General features: G+C 35.0%; 1 protein-coding gene across 1 annotated transcript in view; it reads right to left on the bottom strand.

The window, feature by feature from the left end:
• Positions 1-2,046: 2,046 nt before the first annotated feature.
• Positions 2,047-23,868, bottom strand: part of LOC125650231 (uncharacterized) — a 40,766-nt gene continuing 18,944 nt past the window's right edge. Inside the window, exons 13-25 of the mRNA XM_056166065.1 lie at positions 23,133-23,283; positions 10,922-11,120; positions 8,497-8,955; positions 6,796-6,934; positions 6,427-6,585; positions 5,666-5,853; positions 5,163-5,322; positions 4,825-4,936; positions 4,574-4,730; positions 4,252-4,396; positions 3,989-4,163; positions 3,686-3,873; positions 2,047-2,492 (exon numbers count right to left, since the gene is read on the bottom strand). Coding sequence (XP_056022040.1) covers positions 2,434-2,492; positions 3,686-3,873; positions 3,989-4,163; positions 4,252-4,396; positions 4,574-4,730; positions 4,825-4,936; positions 5,163-5,322; positions 5,666-5,853; positions 6,427-6,585; positions 6,796-6,934; positions 8,497-8,955; positions 10,922-11,120; positions 23,133-23,283 — 2,291 coding nt within the window. The 3' untranslated portion in view covers positions 2,047-2,433. The remainder of the gene's footprint in view (positions 2,493-3,685; positions 3,874-3,988; positions 4,164-4,251; positions 4,397-4,573; positions 4,731-4,824; positions 4,937-5,162; positions 5,323-5,665; positions 5,854-6,426; positions 6,586-6,795; positions 6,935-8,496; positions 8,956-10,921; positions 11,121-23,132; positions 23,284-23,868) is intronic.

Genomic DNA, 23,868 nt, shown 5'->3' with positions numbered 1-23,868 from the left:
CTGGTAATAAGAAGTATTCAGGAGCCCCAGGGATTGCATGGTGCCATAATGGGAGATCAAAGTTTTATATGGGAAGATACAGGAAAGTTATTAAAACAAATTCTTTTCAAGATTGGCAGGGCCACACTAAAACATATCACAATACAAACTGTTATGAATATTTAACATTCAATATGTTTTCCGGATTTAGTTTCAATATTACATCGTTCCGATTTAGCTTGGATTTTACATTTTCTCGCGGATGCATGAGCCATTTACTAGTCATTTGTACTGATAACCTTATATTTTTTTCTATCAGAGAAAACTTCTAAGATGGTAAGTTAAACCTGACATTTTATAGGCAAATTTTTTTTTACAAGAGAATTTACGTGTATATCAATTGTTGTTAATTGAATGTTTACTTACGGAAATGTATTTTGTGACTTGTTTAGAATACACGTTTATAATATGAAAATTAATTACTTTATAGCAACGTTTGCAAAGTATATGATAATATGGTTCATATTAATATTCGTAGTTTTGAAGGTCATAGAATTATGCTGTAAACGTGTTGTGTGAATTTTTTGTTCACTCTGCAATTTTCAAGTATTAATGGAAATGGTTTTCTATAGGTATTTATGTGTGTAAAATTCTGTAGTTTCTAGTAACATGAATTTTTCATTTTCTAGTCAGATGAATTTGTTTTTGCACAGTATGTGCTGATTTTCCAGAGTACATGTGTATACTATTTACTGTAAACAATGTTACTTACTGAGAATGATAGAGTATTTGTTTACCAGGGTAACATTCATCAATTAGGTAATTTGTCTTTGCTATGAAATACCTATACTTAGTGTTGCCTATTTGCAGTAAATCACATACACCTGGCTACGCATACATACGTATAGATGCTTAATCGTTGATAAAAATGTGAATTTACCAAGAAGTTGATTCTGAATCAGTACACAAACGCTCCTAAGTTGTGTGGATTCAAGGTTTTTTTTTATGCCCACTGGTTACTCTGGGGGTGGTATTGTTTTGCCCCATCTGTCTATCTGGAACTTGAACCTTGGTAACTTTTGAATTGCGAGTGATGTGGCACTCATATTTCATATGCGTATTCCTTGTGACAAGACCTTTCTGTTGGTATCAAAGTTTTTTCACCTTGACCTATAAGTTTGACCTACCTTTAATAAGAAAACGTAAGATGGGCAATATCACCTGAACTATTATTTCATATAGATTCCTTATGGCAAGAAATTGTATTTGATCTTGTAAATTTGACCTTGGAGTTTGACCAAAATTTCAAAACTGTATCCGAAATCTTAACCTTGCTCATAACGTTTGAATATTGAGTGATGCATATTTCATGTATGCATTCTTTGTGACTAGACCTTTCTATTTGGTACCAAAGTTTTTGACCTTGAAATCTTTACCTTGGATTTTGAATACTCTTAAGAAAAGTTAAGCTAGCCAATATCTTTTGAACTGTTTAATATAGGGCTTTTATATTGATGCTCCCGTAATCAGAGATTCGGGGACATATGGGTTTTTTTGGTCTGTCCGACTATCTTTGTCCACAAAAACTTTGCCCATAACGTTTGAATGGATGGTGATAGGGCTATATCTTGTGACAAGACATTTCAGAATTTATTGGTACCAGAAATGTTAACCTTGTGACCTTCACCTTGGAGTTTGACTTGCTTTTGACAAACTTTAACCTAGGTCATAATTTTTGAATGGTTACTGAAAGGGCTTTCGTATTTCCCATGTATATTTCTTTTTGACAAGACCTTGGGGGATTACTTTGCTGGGGACATCAGTGTTTCACAAACAACAGATTTTTATGACAAGGCCTTGCATACAATGGTTTTCACCTTGTGACCCTGTATCATGGTTTTGACCTTGTACCCTGTATCACGGTTTTGACCTTGTGACCCTGTATCATGGTTTTGACCTTTAACCCTGTATCATGGTTATGCCAAATGTTTGTATCAAAATAAACATCATCACCACAAATCAAATGCATGTGAATATTTCTCCAAATTGCAAAAAGTAACGAATATTTAGAGATCCACATTTTATTTCAAATGTACATATAAAAAAGCATACCACAATTTGATATATATATTCAGAAATATAGCGATACTTGACGTTAAAACAAAGCAGATTCATCTTACATGACCCAATAAAAACAGTTCACCCACTGATTCCTTAATTATGAACTGTGTGTCTAAATGCACATTTATTTTTCGTGTATGCGATCTCTAAAAGATACAAAAATTACATAGCCTAAATGAATATGCGTTAATGATACAAGTAAATAAAATAAACCAAACAAAAAAAGTGATGCTTATGAAAATGAGGCATTGCTAGAAAAGTAAAATCAATGTTCTAATTATATGATATTTGACGTATACTTATATTTGTTGGGGAAAATTAAGACGTTTTCATTCAACACCACGGTGATGGAGCGGCAGGCAAGTTACCGTTTACAGCGAAATGAAGAAGACCTGAAAATAAAAAGTAAAATTGCTCATCATACATGTACATTACGATAGAGTTCCTGCTATTGCTGCTCAATAATTAGTTTAAGTTTATGAATATGTGATGAAGCTACATTAATTGTTTGCCAAATGAACGTAGTTTCACGTATTCAATGTCAGTAAGGAGGAATGTAGATTGTTCACGAAAGGAAAGAAAACCACATTGTGTGATAAATCATTGCATATATCGTAATCTATTTCATGTAGAGTTGCAAGGATGGAAATCATCTAAACTTTAAGGAGGAATAACACATCTGAGATATCTGATAAAGCTGGAAAATAATCTGGAACAATAATGTTTTGAAAATTGAAAACTTTGAAATTTACTTTATTTAGTATAAAAATGCAGTTTTAGTACAAAATAATTTGGAACCCCCCCCTCCCAGTAAAACCCCTGCTAGACATGAAAGCACGTCCTACAGATGAGTAGTCTGCACGTTAACCTACTGAAGTACCCAGCTAGGCAATTGGAATTTAAAAGAAATATACAGGTATTACTTATAATTATATTTTAATTCATGTTTCAAAAGGAAGTCGGCCATTACGACGATGTGTTATTCCTCCTTAAGCTATTCAATGTATAACGACCATATTTCATATCTAGTAAATGGATGGGAGGATTTTTGTAGTCATGGTATAATTTTGAAGGGATCATCAAATAAAGATAATCAACCATGGGAATTTTCAAAAGTTTGATTACTGCTTGATTTATTTCGCCTTGAATTTATATTGAAGTCTATGGGAACAGCATGTTTTATCAAAATATTTTTAAAAATATTGTATTGTCATACAAATGAAAATATGAAGTAAAATTTATGATTTACCGCACATATTTTTAGAAAATTAGATTCTTCTTATATTTATGAAGGGCATATAACTCTTCAAAAAGTTTCATGTCTAAATGGTCAGCTTCTAATCATTTACCAGTGATGTGAATTTGATCCACTTCACTTTCATCCTTTTTAACAATAAACATTTATTGTGATTTAAATCCTTAAACATTGTTCATTATTCTTTCGTTATACATTGAATTATGATTATCATTAATGGTTATGGTTGCTATAGAAAAGGTGAGAACTTCGTAAGTTGTTAGAACGTGTGTTCAATCCTTGTGTAAATTCATTTATAAAATGCAATAAGTTCAAAAAAGATATTCTCACCGGCCACGGCAGACTGGAAACCTGCATTATAATCGCACGCCACTTCGTTGGTCTTATAATTGTCTCTCTCGTCCTCGTAGTAATCGTTCACTCCGGGACCACCGACAAGAGCGCCTTCAAGCACGTGCGGATTGGGACCGTCTCTGTTGAAGTCATTCCAATCACAAATACTGTCTGAATCGCAAGAACTGTAACGAATAGAAATAGGTCTTGTAGAGAGAAAGATGTAAAGAGAGAGCCGGAGAGAGAGAGAGAGAGAGAGAGAGGAGAGAAAGATTGAGCTTACAATTGTGAATATTATACCTGGAACGGTGATGTGGTCTCAATGGGAAATTGGTACCGTAGCCGACAACGTAGCTGAAATCATTGCCGTTATCGCCTAGCATATAGTGAATTTGTGACATTGCCCACTCCTTATATGTTACTGCGTTCCCAATCCCCACGTCCGCTGCCAGAAGTGCAATAAAGGCTGCGTTTGCTGAAGTAAAAGATGATAATACTGTACTATAATATATGATGCTTGCATTGAGTTTGCAAATGGTAAATCTCTGCTATCAAACGCTCACCAGAGTATCTCAGTGGCCCCCATTCCAGTCTCCAGGCGAGTCCACACGGCGTGTAGGACACAGAGCCACCTGGTCTATAAGAAGTGATGAAATTTTCAACAGCAGTCTTATATGTTGTGTCTTGTGTAATTTCGTAGAGAAGAACCTAAAATATTAAAATCCTCGCTTAATTTGGTTATATCCTATTGTTCTCTTGCATGAGTGATAAAAAAATCCAGAAAATGTATAGAAATGAGTTTACCAGGCTTCATATCAGACTGGTATAACGAAGTCATCCTTAGTCTGTCTACATTTACGTGTACAAATATTTCACATTTCTTACGTCACAGAGCATAGTTTTATCATCCCAGTCATAGGCCCAGCCACTATGATCATAGCTATTGTAGAAACCAATAGCGTCATTGAGATAGTCCTGCTTGTCCGTGGCCTTGTAAAGGAGAGCGGCACTAACACACATCTCATCTTTGTACTCCGATGATCTGGAAATTAACCGGTAAAATTAAGCCTTGTGTCCGTGTTTGAGTGTCTTTGGTTACAACTAGACTGTTTAGTAGCAATGTGTATCTACATTACCGATAAAATTTTGCTCCCTCTGGTATATCATTGTTATATGTTCCTGGATGTGCCTTTGCAAATGCATAGAGATTCTCAGCACTCGCCAATAGTGTAGATGAATATGAAGGATCTACCATAAAAACAGAAAAAATGTTAGTAATCATCTACATCATAGGCGTAGCTTGGGTTCGAATATTACCGAGGCAGGGGGTCTATCGACATTTTAACAACGTAAAAGGTGGTTTTTTTTTTACCGAGGCAGCTGCCTCGGTTGCCTCAATGGAAGCTACGCCACTGTACATGTATTCAGTGACATAACCGTTTAGTTTACTTCATAGCTCCCTTTGTGAACTTACCTTTGTTCACGAAGGCGATGGAACCTGCCGCCAAAGCTGCTGCAGTACCCCCTGCTACGTCACTTCCTCTCTTAGTGGTGTTGAGAAAGTATGGAGGCCTGGACATAGTCATGTCCTCCGGACGAGTCCAGTAAGAGTGGTCAACATCACCATTACCAACCTTCAATCATAATCCATTATAAAAACGCCATCATACCCCTATACCAAAATAGCATATCTTAATTTCTCAATATCATGAAATGTGCAATTTCACAATCCATTAGAAATACGTCAATCATCATATTCATATTCTCAATACCGGGTATTATGAAATGAGTACTGATATAATTCATTGAAAATACTTCGTTATTTTTTTTTTATAATTATATTCATATGTACTTAAATAGCATTCACTTATTTCTCAATATTATGAAATAAGAAATGACATACTTTATGTATGTCGAGCTTTACTGGAAATCAATCCAATGAAGATAGAGTGTACATGTACATATATAAGTATTTACCTGCGCATAGTAGATATGGGTGTCATTTCGCCAGCATTTCAGAAAGTAGTCAAGAGGCCATTTTAAAGAGTTGTAAATGTGCTGCAGCTGCTGTGAGGCCTGGTAAGCATCTCCCCATCTGATCAACCCCACGGCCAGGTTAACCACTGACGCAGACATAGGCAAATTAAATTTCACCCCATCACCGGCTGTAAAAAAGTTGATACATCTGTTTTTATACCTCTTTTTCTCATAGACAGGTTTTATAAAAATTATAACAGATTTCTGTTCTTAGTATTATCGGTATCTAATAATCCCGTGGGGATCCGCGTTAGAATAGGTCCTCAGTACCCCTTGCTTGTCGTAAGAGGCGACTAAATGGGGCGCTCCTTCGGACGAGACCGCAAAAACCGAGGCCCCGTATCACAGCAGGTGGGGCGCGATAAGATCCCTCCCTGCTCAAAGGCCGTAAGCGCCGAGCATAGGCCTAAATTTTGCAGCCCTTCACCGGCAGTGGTGACGTCTCCATATGAGTGAAAGATTCTCGAGAGGGACGTTAAACAATATTTAATCAATCAATCTGTATCTAATAATAAACATGTAACATAAATAACCACATTTACTAACCTAAAACTCAACTATGAATGTAACGAGGTTTGTCATGAAGGTGATTTCTGCTATATTCATGTTGCTCTGAACTCAATTCATTCATAATGATGGAAAGGAGAAGATGCGCAAATGTATGATATTTTCAATATCACATTGTTTAATCATTTACCTACCATCATACCATCCACCAGTTAGATCCTCCCCGTAAATTCCGGAATCCCCAAGAGCCGAGTCTCCCCGCCAATCAATACGGTGGCTAGGGAGCAGATCCCCCGACTGCTGGGCCTCGTAGAATAGGATGGACTTCTCTAGAATGAGGCCGTAGTTGTGCGCTGTATTAGAGGGCGATTGTGTGCTGGTAGCGCCAGATGTCGCTATTGTGCTGGGTGTTTCAGTCGTGCTCGGTGTTGATGTTGTTGATCCGCTTGTTGTGGTTATTGTGCTTTGCGATGTTGATGTTGTTGTTGTACTTTGCGATGTTGATGTTGTTGATGATGTAGTTGACGTTGATCCGGTTTGGGGAATGTTACTTAGGCATGAACCTCTCGGGTAGCTGTTTTGATCGCCAGTGTAACTTACTATAAAGCTGAATTCAAACGAGCCCGGCGAGACCCAATATTTATTAGCTAGTTTGTACAGAACCCCATTATTAATGTTGTTTAATACATCCATTTTCCATATCTACAAAATACATATATAAAAGTTTGGCATATTTGGTACACAATCGGTAAATCTTGCTATAATGTGTACCTTTAGAATTTTTAAAAGTCCTCTGCATGCATACATAGAGTTTGACGTATTTGGTACGCAATCGGTAAATATTACTAAATTGTGTACTTTTAGATATTTTTTATTTCCTCTACATGCATCTATATCACGGAACTCGCTAAATTAACTCAAATCAATGTATTCTAATTATGTTTTTATCGTGACTTTTTACATTTTAGTTGAGGGAACGTTTATTTTTGTTTTGTTTAAATGTCGGAATAATAGACCAAGAATCTAAAGAAAATTTCGTATATGGATCATGCTTTTAGAAAATGTTATAGTGTGCATCGAATCAAAAACTATTAAGAATTATTTTTGAAGGAAATCTTCTAGTAGTGTTTGTAATTTAAGCTTTCATGTTCTGTCTTACCTACTAATTGTATCCAGTCCATAGTTCATTTGAATTTATTTTATGGTTATGGATTTATATTTATACACTTGATATTTTAAAAGGTTAAACAGTCATTATTTCTACAATTGAGGAGTATGTGAATTAATTGAAATGATCCTACAATTATATATTTGTTTTATATGTGTATATCCCTGTAAGATTGATAGATCGCCCCTTGAGTTATTTGTTTCTAAAATCTAAATGGAGAAGTAAACTGTTGTATTAGGAAAATATTAAGTGTAAAAACAGTAGGTAGGGTCGCGGAGAAGCAATAAAAGAGGTCTACGTTAACAGCTGTTTTAGGACATTACACAACGTCTACTCTGGACGAAGACATGAAACCGACATGACCTCAATAAGTATTACATTCAAAGAACCGTATATTTATTTTTCTTGTGAAAGTTTAATATAATACTGTTCTGGTAATCTTTTGATTAATAATTATCAGTATATATCGGAGTATAATGGACAAAGGAGTCATTTGATCTCTGCAATAATCATAATGTAATATAAGTAAATATCGTCAATCGATCGGCATCAGGTGTGAATGTCACGGGTCCTCGGAGATTACCTTAAAAACGGATGTCCCATGTCGCAGTAGGTGGGGCACGCTCAATGACCGTAAGCGCCCAACATAGGCCTAAATTTGAAGCCCTTCACCGGTATTGGTGACGTCTCCATATGAGTGAAAAATTCTCAAGAGGGACATTAAACAAGACACAATACACTTTCATCACTTTCTTATACATATGTACTTACATCAAGAACAAGATAGACTACAAATATGAAAGTTGAAGATAACGAACACTGACCAATCTCATAACTCCTATAAGCAATACAAAATAGAGACTTGGCAAACACGGACCCCTGGATATACCAGAAGTGGAATCAGGTGCCTAGAAGGAGTATGCATCCCCTTGTTGACCGGTCACACCCGCCATGAGCCCTATATCTTGATCAGGTAAACGGAGTAATCCTTAGTCAAAATCAGTTTGCCAAGAATGGCCGAACAATCTGTATGCACAGCATTTGACCCAATGAAAAGTTGGTTATATAATCTAACAGTGACCTTTTATGTCCTTACCTGTAGATTGGACGTTTCCTGGTTTAGATTCAGATCGACCAGAAATGTTCCAGTCGGCCAGGAACTGGTTACTTCAAAGCTACACTTCGCCTTGAACCCCCAAGAAGAACCGCCACCCCATGGACCCTCCACCTTAACAACAGGGACTTCATACACTCCATTTCCAGGAGATTGTGTCGTTTCGGTTCCTGCAGTTGAGGGAGTTGTAGTTGAGGGAGTTGTAGTTGTGGCGGAGGTAGTGGGAGAACTTGTACTTGTTGATGATGTTGTTGTTGACGTTGTTGTTGTTGATTGGTCAGGGGATGGAAGATTAGTTATACATACTCCAGAAGGAATGTTGTTTTCACTGTACTTAAGGATAAAATCGACTGTCTCTACTCCCGCGTGCATGTATTCGGGATTGTACAGCCAGTACACTGTTCCGTCAGTATTTTTCCTATCCATGGCTAGCTTCCATATCTACATTATAATACCGGTATATACACGTCTACATTATAATAACGGTATATACACGTCTACATTATAATACCGGTATATACACGTCTACATTATAATACCGGTATATACACGTCTACATTATAATACCGGTATATACACGTCTACATTATAATACCGGTATATACACGTCTACATTATAATACCGGTATATACACGTCTACATTATAATACCGGTATATACACGTTTACATTATAATACCGGTATATACACGTCTACATTATAATAACGGTATATACACGTCTACATTATAATACCGGTATACACACGTCTACATTATAATACCGGTATACACACGTCTACATTACATTACCGGTATATATACGTGTACATTATAATACCGGTATATATACGTCTACATTATAATACCGGTATATACACATCTACATTATAATAACGGTATATACACGTCTACATTACAATAACGGTGTATACACGTTTACATTACAATAACAGTATATACACGTCTACATTATAATACCGGTATATACACGTCTACATTATAATACCGGTATATACACGTCTACATTACAATAACGGTATATACACGTCTACATTATAATACCGGTATACACACGTCTACATTATAATACCGGTATACACACGTCTACATTATAAAACCGGTATACACACGTCTACATTACATTACCGGTATATATACGTGTACATTATAATACCGGTATATATACGTCTACATTATAATACCGGTATATATACATCTACATTATAATAACGGTATATACACGTCTACATTACAATAACGGTATATACACGTTTACATTACAATAACAGTATATACACGTCTACATTACAATAACGGTATATACACGTCTACATTATAATACCGGTATATACACATCTACATTACAATAACGGTATATACACGTCTACATTATAATACCGGTGTATACACGTCTACGTTACAATAACGGTATATATACGTCTACATTATATTACCGGTATATACACGTCTACATTATAATACCGGTATATACACGTCTACATTATAATACCGGTATATACACGTCTATATTACAATAACGGTATATACACGTTTACATTACAATAACAGTATATACACGTCTACATTATAATACCGGTATATACACGTCTACATTATAATACCGGTATATACACGTCTACATTACAATAACGGTATATACACGTCTACATTATAATACCGGTGTATACACGTCTACATTACAATAACGGTATATACACGTCTACATTATAATAACGGTATATACACGTGTACATTATAATAACGGTATATACACATCAAAAATAATAATATCGGTATATACACGTCTACATTATAATGTCGGTATATACACGTCTACATTATAATACCGGTATATACACGTCTACATTATAATACCGGTATATACACGTCTACATTATAATACCGGTATATACACGTGTATATTATAATACCGGTATATACACGTCTACATTATAATACCGGTATATACACGTCTACATTATAATAACGGTATATACACGTCTACATTATAATAACGGTATATACATGTACACGTCTACATAATAATAACGGTATATATACGTCTACATTACAATAACGGTATATACACATCTACATTATAATACCGGTATATACATATCAACATTATAATACCGGTATATACACGTCTACATTACAATAACGGTATATACACGTCAACATTATAATACTGGTATATACACGTCTACATTATAATACCGGTATATACACGTTTACATTATTATACCGGTATATATACACATTCAGCAATAGCACACATACAAATGATATTATAAATCTGTAACTTGGTTTTTACGGATTCGCTCATAATTTAATCAATTGATTGATTGTTATATTAATTAGTATGGTTGTTTATCAATTAACTGTATATCGTCGTATATTAGTTAGTATGTTTGTTGATTAATTACCTGTAGGTCGTTGGTTGGTGTGTCCAGTCTCATTTCCACGGTCACCTGTTCTTTATTATATGTTTTATCTATCTGAAGCTCGCAGTAACCATTGAAATAATGCACAGACCCCTGCCACCAGTCAGATTTTGTCTGTATAGAGACGGTATAAGCAGAGGTACAGGCGGCTGTGAGGACCCAGACGATGGCCAGACTAAACCTGTCACAGAAAATGCTTCATCATTTGCTTGATCGGTTCAGTACTTACAAAGATCCAGTTCAATGAAACGTTTCAATATTTCAAAAATGAAATATCAAATTATACATATAACTTTCATACCTATGGACAAAGTGCGCTAGTTACATCTCTATTGTTTTTTTACTTTTAAAATCTATGCAAATTGTAATGAATATACATGTAGTACATCTAATTCACTTCTGATTCCAACAGAAATGAAAAGAGAATGTAAATATCAAAGTAGATTTCAGTTTTGAAAATACATCAAGATGTGAACTGCAACTCTTCACGCATGCATAGTTTTCATGAAATGCTAGTTTTATCGCGTATAATGAAGTATGCCTGTGCGAAGCGTCGGAGTCCATACCCACGTCTATTGTCAATACTGAAAATTTAATAAATATCGTTTGTTTGCGATTCCATATTTTTTATAGATATTAAAGTATATCTACATTTCCGATGTTTATGACTTTGGTATCCTTAGAACTTGTAATAGTAGACATTTACATACGCTAAATGTTCACTTCGTGAGGAAATGCTTATCATTTCAGTCGGTAGAGATACCGGGGGTAGAAACATTGAAAATGTAAATATTTCCTCATGAATGCACTGTAGTTGTAAAAGTTGCGATTATTAATACAGAACTACTTGATAAATACCGTTCATCTATTGTGACGGATGGGGATTCCCACAGAAATGAAGAAAGAATATGAATAAAAGATTTGAAAATACATGTACATGAGAATATGAACTGACACAGGTTTGCCTATGCTTTAACGCGCTTCATGAAGTATTCCGGCCTGAAGCATCGCAGTTCATACCCTCGTGTAAAACAATGCAAAAAATAACCTGTTAATTCTCTAGACTGCTTCAGCGTATAGGGTCCATTTTAAGTTTGAAGTACAATAAACATGTATTTACAATATTGTCATTCTATTAACGGGTTGCCATATTTCAAATTTTGCTTCCTCTTAATTCAAATACTAGTATTGTTTTCAAACCTTATCAAACTTCGTCACGTATGACTTAATAAACCGAAGGAAACATTTCTTTCAAGAAATTGTAAACACATATTTCAGAACAAAATGAATCTCTAAAATCTATACGAATCTGTATTAAGGAATACTTACAAGAACATCTTGTTGCGGGTGCCGAGTTTGTTAAAATGAAGAACCACTGTACTTGGTTCGCTCGAATAAACCGATCTAAAAGTTACTACTTAATGTTGTTCAGAGAAAATTAACATTTGAATTCAATCGAAGTCTCACATCTCATGTGGTAAATTTCAGTACGGTACCCCTATATGTATAGTAGCTGGTTGTCTACGTCATTAAATGTCGAATGAAATCAACATGTAAACACCGCACCCTGAGTCGTGTCATTTTTAAGTGGCATGGTCGATTTAGATGGAAAAAATGTATAATATATACCAACAAAATATGGCTAATGTTGCAAATTGGTCACGTCTGTTTATCAGCTACGAATCCCGAATTGCTTACTAGACATTTATTTTTAATTTTCATATTCAATCAGCTGTGGACTAATTCAAACCAATTTCATGGTACAGTTGTTGATTGGCCTTTGGGTAGATCAAGGGTGCGTGGATTTCGGTTTATAGTCATGAGTTTTTAACGATGCGTTTTTAGCGTGTGTAGCCAGTTCCGTGTATCGTACATTAAACCCCACACTAATTCCTGATCATTTTTCTTGTCAAGATACATATCTGTACGTTATAAAGCGATATAGACTTACGTATATACTTTCATTTAATTAGTAAATAACCTGTTCAATGTACAAAAAATGATAGATATTTTTCAAACTAGATTTCCCATGTACGATATAAACGTATGCATTTTGTAAATTATATATAATGAATCATTGTTTAGTTTGTCGTGTATGAGAAGTGGTTAACGACGTTTTCCATTAATCACCTCATATGCTCATATACAACTAGACAGTAATTCCTAACCGACATTAATCACCTCATTTACCCAACAAACTAGACGGTAATTCCTAATCACCTCATATACCCAACAACCTAGACAGTAATTCCTAATCGACATCAATCACCTCATATACCCAACAAACTAGACAGTAATTCCTAATCACCTCATATACTCAACAAACTAGGCAGTAATTCCTAATCACCTCATATACCCAACAAACTAGACAGTAATTCCTAATCACCTCATATACTCAACAAACTAGACAGTAATTCCTAATCACCTCATATACCCAACAAACTAGACAGTAATTGCTAATCGACATCAATCACCTCATATACCCAACAAACTATATACCCAACAAACTAAACAGTAATTGCTAATCGACATCAATCACCTCATATACCCAACAAACTAGACAGTAATTCCTAATCGACATCAATCACCTCATATACCCAACAAACTAGGCAGTAATTCCTAATCGACATTAATCACCTCATATACCCAACAAACTAGGCAGTAATTCCTAATCACCTCATATACTCAACAAACTAGACAGTAATTCCTAATCACCTCATATACCCAACAAACTAGACAGTAATTCCTAATCACCTCATATACCCAACAAACTAGACAGTAATTCCTAATCGACATTAATCACCTCATATACCCAACAAACTAGGCAGTAATTCCTAATCACCTCATATACTCAACAAACTAGACAGTAATTCCTAATCACCTCATATACCCAACAAACTAGACAGTAATTCCTAATCGACGTCAATCACCTCATATACCCAACAAACTAGACAGTAATTCCTAATCACCTCATATACCCAACAAACTAGACAGTAATTCCTAATCGACGTCAATCACCTCATATACCCAACAAACTAGACAGTAATTCCTAATCACCTCATATACTCAACAAACTAGACAGTAATTCCTAATCGACATCAATCACCTCATATACCCAACAAACTAGACAGTAATTCATAATCGACATCAATCACCGCATATACCCAATAAACTAGACAGTAATTCCTAATCACCTCATATACCCAACAAACTAGACAGTAATTCCTAATCACCTCATATACCCAACAAACTAGACAGTAATTCCTAATCACCTCATATACCCAACAAACTAGACAGTAATTCCTAATCACCTCATATACCCAACAAACTAGACAGTAATTGCTAATCACCTCATATACTCAACAACCTAGACAGTAATTGCTAATCGACATCAATCACCTCATATACCCAACAAACTAGACAGTAATTCCTAATCGACATTAATCACCTCATATACCCAACAAACTAGACAGTAATTCCTAATCACCTCATATACCCAACAAACTAGACAGTAATTCCTAATCACCTCATATACCCAACAAACTAGACAGTAATTCCTAATCACTTCATATACCCAACAAACTAGACGGTAATTCCTAATCACCTCATATACCCAACAAACTAGACAGTAATTCCTAATCACTTCATATACCCAACAAACTAGACAGTAATTCCTAATCGACATTAATCACCTCATATACCCAACAAACTAGACAGTAATTCCTAATCGACATATCAAAATACTGCCTAATGGAAATTGAAATATACATATCAATCCCTGTAAATTCCCATAGTCCCTGCACACATACCTTTGAATGTACAGAGAAAATTACATTCTGTTGTAAGTTGTGGGGAAATTAACACATCGGAGCTTGAAAGGGTATCACAGAGAAAACAGTTGAAAATGTATCGACGATAGATGAATTAATATTTTCCTCAGGATTTGTTCGGAAATTTGTCTATTCACAATACAGTTTTTAAACGAAGGAAATTGTATTCTGCATTATGTCAAGGGAGGAGACTATATCTGTTATAGTCACATGACGACACGAGATGATGTATACAAATTGCACACGAGCCGGAGCCTCCAGAGTGTGTAATGACGAAACGATATTTTGTATACATTATTGAGCTGACAATCATGTAACTAATTTATCCTATGACCTTGTCACTGACCCCTTCCCATATTTGGTTATTGTTTTTTTGTACCCCCCCCCCCCTTCAAAGATGAGTGGCTTTACACCTGTTGGTCGGTCTGTAGACCATATGGTATCCGCTTAATATCTCGAGAACCGTTCACTTGATCGTAACGATATTTCATATGTGGGTTGGTTATGAGTAGAAGAGGACCCCCATTGATTTTGAGGTTAAAAGGTCAAGGTTCAATCTCCTCTGGACATAGGAAGATAATTTTCGCTCAATAAGAACCCTTTCCTTGACAGGCATTAAACTTGGTACATTGGTACATTGTGAAGAGTAAATTACCCCTATTGATTTTGATTGATTGATTGATTGAATATTGTTTAACATCCCTCTCGAGAATATTTCGCTCATATGGAGACGTCACCACTGCCGGTGAAGGGCTGTAAAATTTTGTCCAATGCTCGGTGCTTATGGCCTTTGAGCAGAGCATGCCACACCTGCTGTGACACGGGACCTCAATTTTTGCGGTCTCATCCGAAGGACCGCCCAATTTAGTCGCCTTCTACGACAAGCAAGGGGGTACTGAGGACCTATTCTAACCCGGATTCTCACGGAATTATTGATTTTGAAGTCACATGGTTTAAGGTCAAGGGTAAAACAACTGGACATAGTAATATATTGTCTCCTATTTTTTAAGAATCATTTGCTTGACTGACACCAAACTTGGTACACTGGAAGAACATACTTGTAGGTAGATGACCCCTATTGATTTTTATGTCACGTGGTCAATCCACTTTGGACATAGGAATATATTGTTTGCTCAATATCTTGAATTGGTTTGGCACTACTATCAATTAAATGATACATGTGTATAACTCTTTTCAATTTTGTACCCTGGGGTCGTCTATGCTTTACAAAAAAAAATTATTTTTTTTGGGCATCCACTAATAAAAAGATTCCATTTGCAACACGTGATTTACTCAACACTATGGAAATTGTGATTTTATTATTTATTTATTTAATGTCTTGTGAAAGAATTCTGCAAACTCTATCTTGATTAAATGTTGAATCCTGTCTTCGTCTCATTTGCATGGCTCCTCCTACATGTACCTCCTTTGTGAAACGGTAGGATATTAGTAGTTCGATATCGCATACATTTATGTATGTGGTATTATGAATACCGCCATACTTTTGATAGTATGATATATATGATTATATATATATATATATATATATATATATATATATATATATATATATATATATATGATTATATATATATATATATATATATATATATATATATATATATATATATATATACCTTCCTAAAGATCAAAGAAAAATCGACCGGTCATGGGATACTTAGTTCCTCGCATTTAAAAAAATTATGTTTATATCGGATACGTTATCAGAGGGTATGGATAATGTAAGTAAATAAAGAGATATATCGCATCATTCATTGAGTATTTATTGTTTTCTCAGAAGTACAATAATAACACTTTTATTCATTTGAAAATCTTTTCTGAAGATCATACGTTTGATCAGATCAAATCCCAGATTTTATTTTCAAAAATTGTAAATACCCATGCGTTCTTCTACCATTTTAAATTCTTTAAACTGTACCGTGTTGTTTTGAAATAAACGTTCAGTATAAACAAGTATAGTGGCATACCTCAGCCATCACTTCTCAGATAATTATGTCGACCTGTCAGATAATTATATCAACTTGTCAGATATTTATGTCGACTTCTCTCTTAAAAATCCATTCTTATATTGTCGTTTTTAAAGTATGTTAGTTTCGCCCATTCGACTGGAAAAAGAAATCACAGGAAGTTGTTGGGAACAAGGTTAAGACAGTTAAGTCAGCTGGTAATGGCGCTTCGTCATAAAAATCAAGGAGTCATACAATAAAACTCTCCAGATCTAAACCAGTGTTCTCTGCTGGATTGGTCTATTTTCACCAAATGTAATGCTCTTAGACTCTGAAAATTTCTTATTATTAACTGGTTACTGGTTGTTGTATTTTTTGTTTTTTGTTGTTGTTGGTCTTTTGTTTTTTGGTTGTTTTTTTTTTTGTTTGTTCGTTTTTTTGTTTGTTTTTTTGTTTTTTGTTTGTTTGTTTGTTTTTTTCTGTGCTACAAGATAAGAGCTGATTTTTACAATGTCACTTTATATTTCAATGGTTAGTTACTGACCTAGATCGAAATTCATGTTAATTCTCCTATTTTCATCAAAGTCATTGCCCTTACACTTTGAAAATGTCTAACTATTCACTGTTTTCTTGAGATGAGCTAATATTTGGTATATATTTTTTGTGTTGAAAAATTACAGATCAAGTTTTACTTTTCTGTGAATTGGTCTATTTTCACCATGAATGTTAATGCTCTTAGACTTTGAACATTTCTAATTATTCACTCATTTCTAGACTATCTTTGCCGTTCTTGTAAATAATGAACTGATTTTTGGTTTATATATCTCTTTATATTGACGAGTTACAGGTCACATTTTAGTTTACGAGAAAGAAGCGAGTTATTTCCTCCAAAGGTTTTGCTCTTAGGTTTTGTAAATTTCTAATTATTCTTGACTTTTTACGCCCCCATAATTGAAGATTCGGGGGTACAATGTAGATCATTTTTGGTCTGTCTGTCTGTCTGTTTATCCGCAAAAACTTTAACTTTAGTCACAAGTTTTGAATGCTTAGTGCTCGGGTTTCCCTGTGTATTCCTTGTGATATGACCTTTCGTTGGTACCATAATTACTTTGCTGCCATACGGGGACATCGGTGTTTCACACGCACATCTTGTTTTCTTGCTGTGCTCGTAGAGATGTCATCCTATGAAGGCAGACTACATGTATATAGTATAAGGAACAAGAGCTAATTTTTTTTTTTTTAAAAACCAATATCTCTCAAGTATTTAAATAATTTTATAGCAATATCTTAATGTTTAAACATTCAATGCAAATAGAAAGCAATTATTGGATAATCGAATTTAATCCAGTCTGGAATAAACTTCATATTTTGATATTTAAAAACAAATTTAAAGCCATAAAACAAACTTCAGATAACTCTATTTAGAATAATGGTTGTAAGAGTACTTTAACCCGGTCCTTTTAATGCAAATACTTACTAAGATAATATTCAATATCATATAATCTAATAATTACGTGCTTCCCGATTGGCTGAGATTCAACAGCCTAGGGAAATAGAACATTTTATTCACTAGCACATGCCTTTGAGATGAATGATATTTCACCTTTTATATAAACTTTCGATTTTTCGAACATCGGGCCAAAAGTAAATTGGCAATTTCAAAATTCCTACAATTAATTGATGTGCTCTTAAAAACATCAAAACGATAGATCAGAGTCGTACTAATTCCATCACTTAGATCTGGGCGTATTTTTGTTAAGAATTGCTAGTAAAACCGTGTTTTCGGTATGGAACATAATTTCTATTGTTGTGAAAATGACAATGGACTCGTTCAAGATATTAATATCAGAACTAATTAATCTGTATCCTCTCAATGAAAATGTCCAATTACCTTGTAAATAAACACCATTACAAAGTTGTTCATTACCCGCGCTATCCGTGAAGGTCGAAATTGGAAAGACAACTCGTATCTTAAACTAGGTGTGTCCACACAATACGAATGCCCCCGCCTGCAGTAAAGTCAAATGTAGGAAATCCATCGAAGTATAGCGTTGAATGTGATATTCAGATTGTATGTTACACGTATTTAGTACAATGAAGAACTCAACAACAATCGTTTAAATATGTTTTAACAGCAATAAAATAAATCTGGTCGCACAACTACATCAAAAATCAACGAACCGGAACAAAACTCAAGCTCGATATGTAACTCAATAATATACATCTGCTTACAAAAACTCTATTCAGTATCTCAAGGTGTTTAGAAATAAAGTCCGGAAAACTGGTCGTAATGCTAAATTTTATATGTTAAAGGAATACCACTCTATAAAAAATCAACGAACTGGAACAAAACTCAAAATCGATCTGTAACTCATCAATATACATCTGATTACAAACAATCAGTTCAATATCTCAAGGCGTTTAGAAAAAGTCCGGAAAACTGGTTGTCGCGGAAGGACGGACAAGGGTAAACCTACATGTACATATATACCCCCCCCCCCCCCGAAAACTTAGTGGCGGGGGCATGAACATTAAACTTCCTATGAATTGTTCAAGGAATCTGAGACAAGTAGATCTGCCTGTCTGTCCATCCTTTTGTAAACTTTACACATTTTTAGCTCTTCTGAGCCGAAGGCTCAAAGAGCTAATCATATGGCCATGTGTCTGGCTTGCGGTGTGCGGTGTGCGTCAACTTTTTGGAAAAGGGCTATATCTCAAGAACCCCTTGGCCAATTTTTGTCAAATTTGTCACAGGGTATCCTTGGCCCAAGGGCTTTCATTTGTACTAAAACTAGGGTTTTGACCCTTTAACAAGGGGAGGTAATTAGGAAAATGCAAACAAAAGTAGTGGTTGCTAAAAAATCTTCTCAAGAACCACCGGACAAATTATCACCAAACTTATGCATAAGGATGAGGATAGGTTGTAAATTAAAAAAATTGTTCAAGGCATTATCCTGGGGCAAAGAGTGTGGTCTCAAGGTCACTTCAAAGTTGATCTTAAATTTTATTTTGTTAAAACTTTGATATTTTGCTTAGTATAAGGACTAGGATCATCAAATTTTGTCAGTTGATGCATCTTAGGACCTAATATTATGTCTCAAAAGTAGGTAATAGTGACCTATTTTTTTAAATTTTGTAGGTAATTATTAAATGGATTTTGATGCATATCTTGGACACTTTTGAGCCTATGATCATCAAAAGTTGTCAGTTGATGGATCATGGGACCATGAACTGTATCATGTGAAAAGTATGTCACCATGACCTACTTTCTGAATTTTATTGCTAATTATTCATGAATAAATTTTAGGTTGTTATTTCAGATACCGAGAGGTTTAGAATCATCAAACCTTGTAAGTTGATGCGTCTAGAGGCCTCAAAACATATTTATAAAAAAAAGTAGGTCACAGTGACCTACTTTTTGAATTTTGCAGACATTCAAATTTCACATTTTCAATTTTAGGTGCATATTTTGGACACTATGAAAGCTAGGATCATCAAATTTTGTCACTTGATGCATCTTGAGTCTTCATAGTTTGTTGACCAAAAAGTAGGTCATCGTGACCTACTTTTGGAATTTGACAGCTATATTTTAATATTTCAGATACTATTTGACTTACAATTATCAAACTTTGTCAGTTTATGCATGTTGAGTCTTCAGAGTGTGTTGACTAAAAAGTAGGTCACTGTGACCTACTTTTGGAATTTGACGTTTATATCTGAATATTTCAGATACTATTTGACTTCAATTATCAAACTTTGTCAGTTGATGCATCTTGAGTCTTTGGAGTGTGTCGACCAAAAAGAAGGACACTGTGGCCTTCTTTTGGAATTTGACGGCTATATTTGAATACTATATATAGCTATTTGACTTGTCAGTTGATGCATCTTAAGTCTTCAGTGTGTCGACCAAAAGTAGGTCACCGTGACCTACGTTTGGACAGTTACATTTAAATTTTAAGGTACTATTTGACTTAACATCATCAAACTTTCTTAATTGATAAATCTTGGTTAGTGAGAATTTTTTCCTGTTCTACAATGTATCAGAAGAGCGATTCTAGGCCCATGGGCCTCTTGTTAACTTCTCTAGAACCACTTGACCAATTTCAAATAATCTTGCTATAAAGCACCCTTGAGTACAGTCAGGGGGTTAAAACTATTTAAATGATGGGTCACATCCTTTGTAAAGGGGAGATAATTAAGAATAGTGAAAATATGGTGTAATCTTTCAATAATCTTCCTAAGAACCACTCTATCAGAAAAGACAAAACTAATGTAAAAACTTCGTTAATGAGTGTATTCAGACTTGGTCAAATCATGACCCAGGGATAGGGTGAAGGAATAGAGGATGTAAGTTTCACATGGGGGATACATTGTACATGTATATAGGAAATACAAATTTTCTTCTGAAGAACAGGACCTTGACAATTCATATTAATATTCAAACATCCTTGGGCGGTGGGTGTATATTCAAATTTGCTAAAAATAAACGGGGGGTGGGGGTGGTGGTGCTGTGTTGTGTTGTTAGAAAACAAAAAAGTTTTATTTGAGAACGCATAGGGAAAAACTTGAAATAATCAATTTCGCAAGGCCAAAAGGGCCATGATTATTTATAATGATATGCAAGCATCGTCAGGAGGTGCAGATATAAGTTTCTTCAATTTGTGAACCCCAGTGGTAGGGAGGGGTCACAATAGGGATCAAATTTTCACATCGGAATAGATAGGAAAAGGAAGTCTATAAATCTTTTTTTTTCCATATACACAGGTACATTTAAGAGTATGATTAGTTGTGTTAATTAGCAAATATTCTTAGGTAGTACAGATTTAAATTGTTGAAATCAATGCCCCTGGGGGTAGAATGCGGCCACATATATAATTTTCCATGACAATGTATAGGTGGAAACTTCCCGAGAGTATCAGAACAATGGATATTCATGCAAGCATCCTCAGGTAGTGCAGGCACAAGTTTGTTCAAATCATGGGGTAGGGCGAGGCAGATAATTGATTGTTTTGGGTTTAATGTCGTTTGGACAATATTTCTGCCATTCTACGGCGGTTAAGGAGAGGATATATGATCAGTTTTGAGTTTCCCTGATGGCTCCTAGTGAGCTTACTTTTATTCGAAAATGAAAGAAACTATTTTTTACTGCCAAGGCGGTTGTAATCCTTAACACGGGGCACCATTTAAAGTCCCACCCGACGGGCACGAAAAAATTATTTAAAATATGTAAACAGGTAAAAACAAAATATATGTATATAAGCTGTTGTATGATAAAAATATTCATATTTTGCTGTAAAAAGCGCTTTTTTGTAAAAATTTATGATTAATATCATTAAATTGATTGGACATTATTAAAAGTCTATTTCGTAGGGGCGAAAACTCACTACATTCTAAAAGAATGTGATGTATAGTAATGGAGAGTTACAAGATACACGTTCAGGCTGAAGGTCTCTGTTTAGTAGATAAGAATGGGTCAATTTGGAATGAAATATAGGTATTCTTGAATCATCAAATCATCCTGGCGTGTCAGTACTAAGTTACTGGGTTTGTTTAATTTGATATGAATAAACCCAAATTTACTTGTGTCACAGAAATCCCAATAAATTTGCCAAAGAGATATGACATATAGTTTTATGAAATATTTTAGATCAGTGTAGGGAACTTGAAGTGTACAATATCATGCTGAATGCAGTTTTTGCCGCTTTAGTGTTGCCATGAATAACAACATGTCTTGGAATTCAGCAGAAGTCAACCAGTACAGGGAATTAACTCTGAATGTATGAGGTATCACCTAAACAGCTCCATTCACAAATTTCTGTCATATGAATGCAGAAATTGTAAACCACATTAGGTCTACATGTAGGTGACTTTGTATCAGATGCTGACCTGTTGAGCGAATTTGTCAAATCCAACGAGTGCCAAAATTCAGTAATACAAGTTCAGTAACTCCTTCATTATATAGCTAAGTTGGAAATTGAAGCATGATTGGCACGTATATGAACGAGCGCAATATCACAGTTACGTGCGTTTTCAACATTCATCCACAGGCCTCTGAATTTTTATCAATAAGGTGTTAAATGATTGATCAGTGATATATACCCCCCCCCCTCTATATATAAATACATGTGTATTTATAATTAGAGGTGGTATATATATATATATATATATATATATATATATATATATATATATATATCACTCTGATCAATCATATAACGGCTTATTGATAAAAATTCAGAGGCCTGTGATTCATCCAACTGCATCAATTAATGCTTGTGAAATGTTTCAAAGTGTGAATGATATTTACTGGTCCTTACAGTAAATCAGGGTCGAAATGTTACAAGAATTAATTGATACTTCATTGATAAAATATTGAAACCGTCTAGCAGAGCGTACCAAACGATAGCTGCTCCGTCGGTTCTCACCTGAGTAAGAATTGGGCTATTCGAGTTGCAATTGAACGGATTGTTTCTTACGCATTGTGACATTTGAACTCTACCCAAATAACCCATCTTTCTACTGGGGGTTAGTATGGTAACGGTGGGCCCTGAAATGATAATGCGCCTGCATCAGCTTTCAATACGTTTAGACCTATGCGTAGCGCTTACAGCCATGGCATTTAGGGTTCTTTAACGTACCAACCACAGGCAATTGCATCGCTTGGGGTCGAATTTACTATATAAAGAGTACTCTTTGTATAGTAAATTCGACCCCAAGCGATGCAATTGCCTGTGGTACCAACGCCTTTTAATATAAGGAAAATCATATCAGTCTTTAGAATTTCAGAATTAGCACATGGCGACTCTTGAGGAGAGCATTGACAGAAGTTGCTGGGGTTACACTATAGTTATTTGTAGGCAACAACACATAGGAATACCATCTGCTTGTCTGATCGCAGAATCCATGTGCATCGATTATATCAAGCCTTTACTTAATTCAATAAAAGAACTGTTATGAATTCAATAAAAGAACTCTTATGAATTCAATAAAAGAACTCTTATGAAATAGATTAAAAAGATAAAGTATTTTCCTTCCCAAGTTTCTAGGGACATGTGTTGTTTTACTGCGAAGCTATTTACAAAAGCTGTGATCTACATGCACTTTTATTAGCCAAACACAGAAATCATTATCA

Source organism: Ostrea edulis, chromosome 5 (assembly GCF_947568905.1).
Source record: "Ostrea edulis chromosome 5, xbOstEdul1.1, whole genome shotgun sequence".
NCBI classification, from domain to species: Eukaryota; Metazoa; Mollusca; class Bivalvia; order Ostreida; family Ostreidae; genus Ostrea; species Ostrea edulis.
This window is presented reverse-complemented; position numbering and strand designations above follow the sequence as displayed.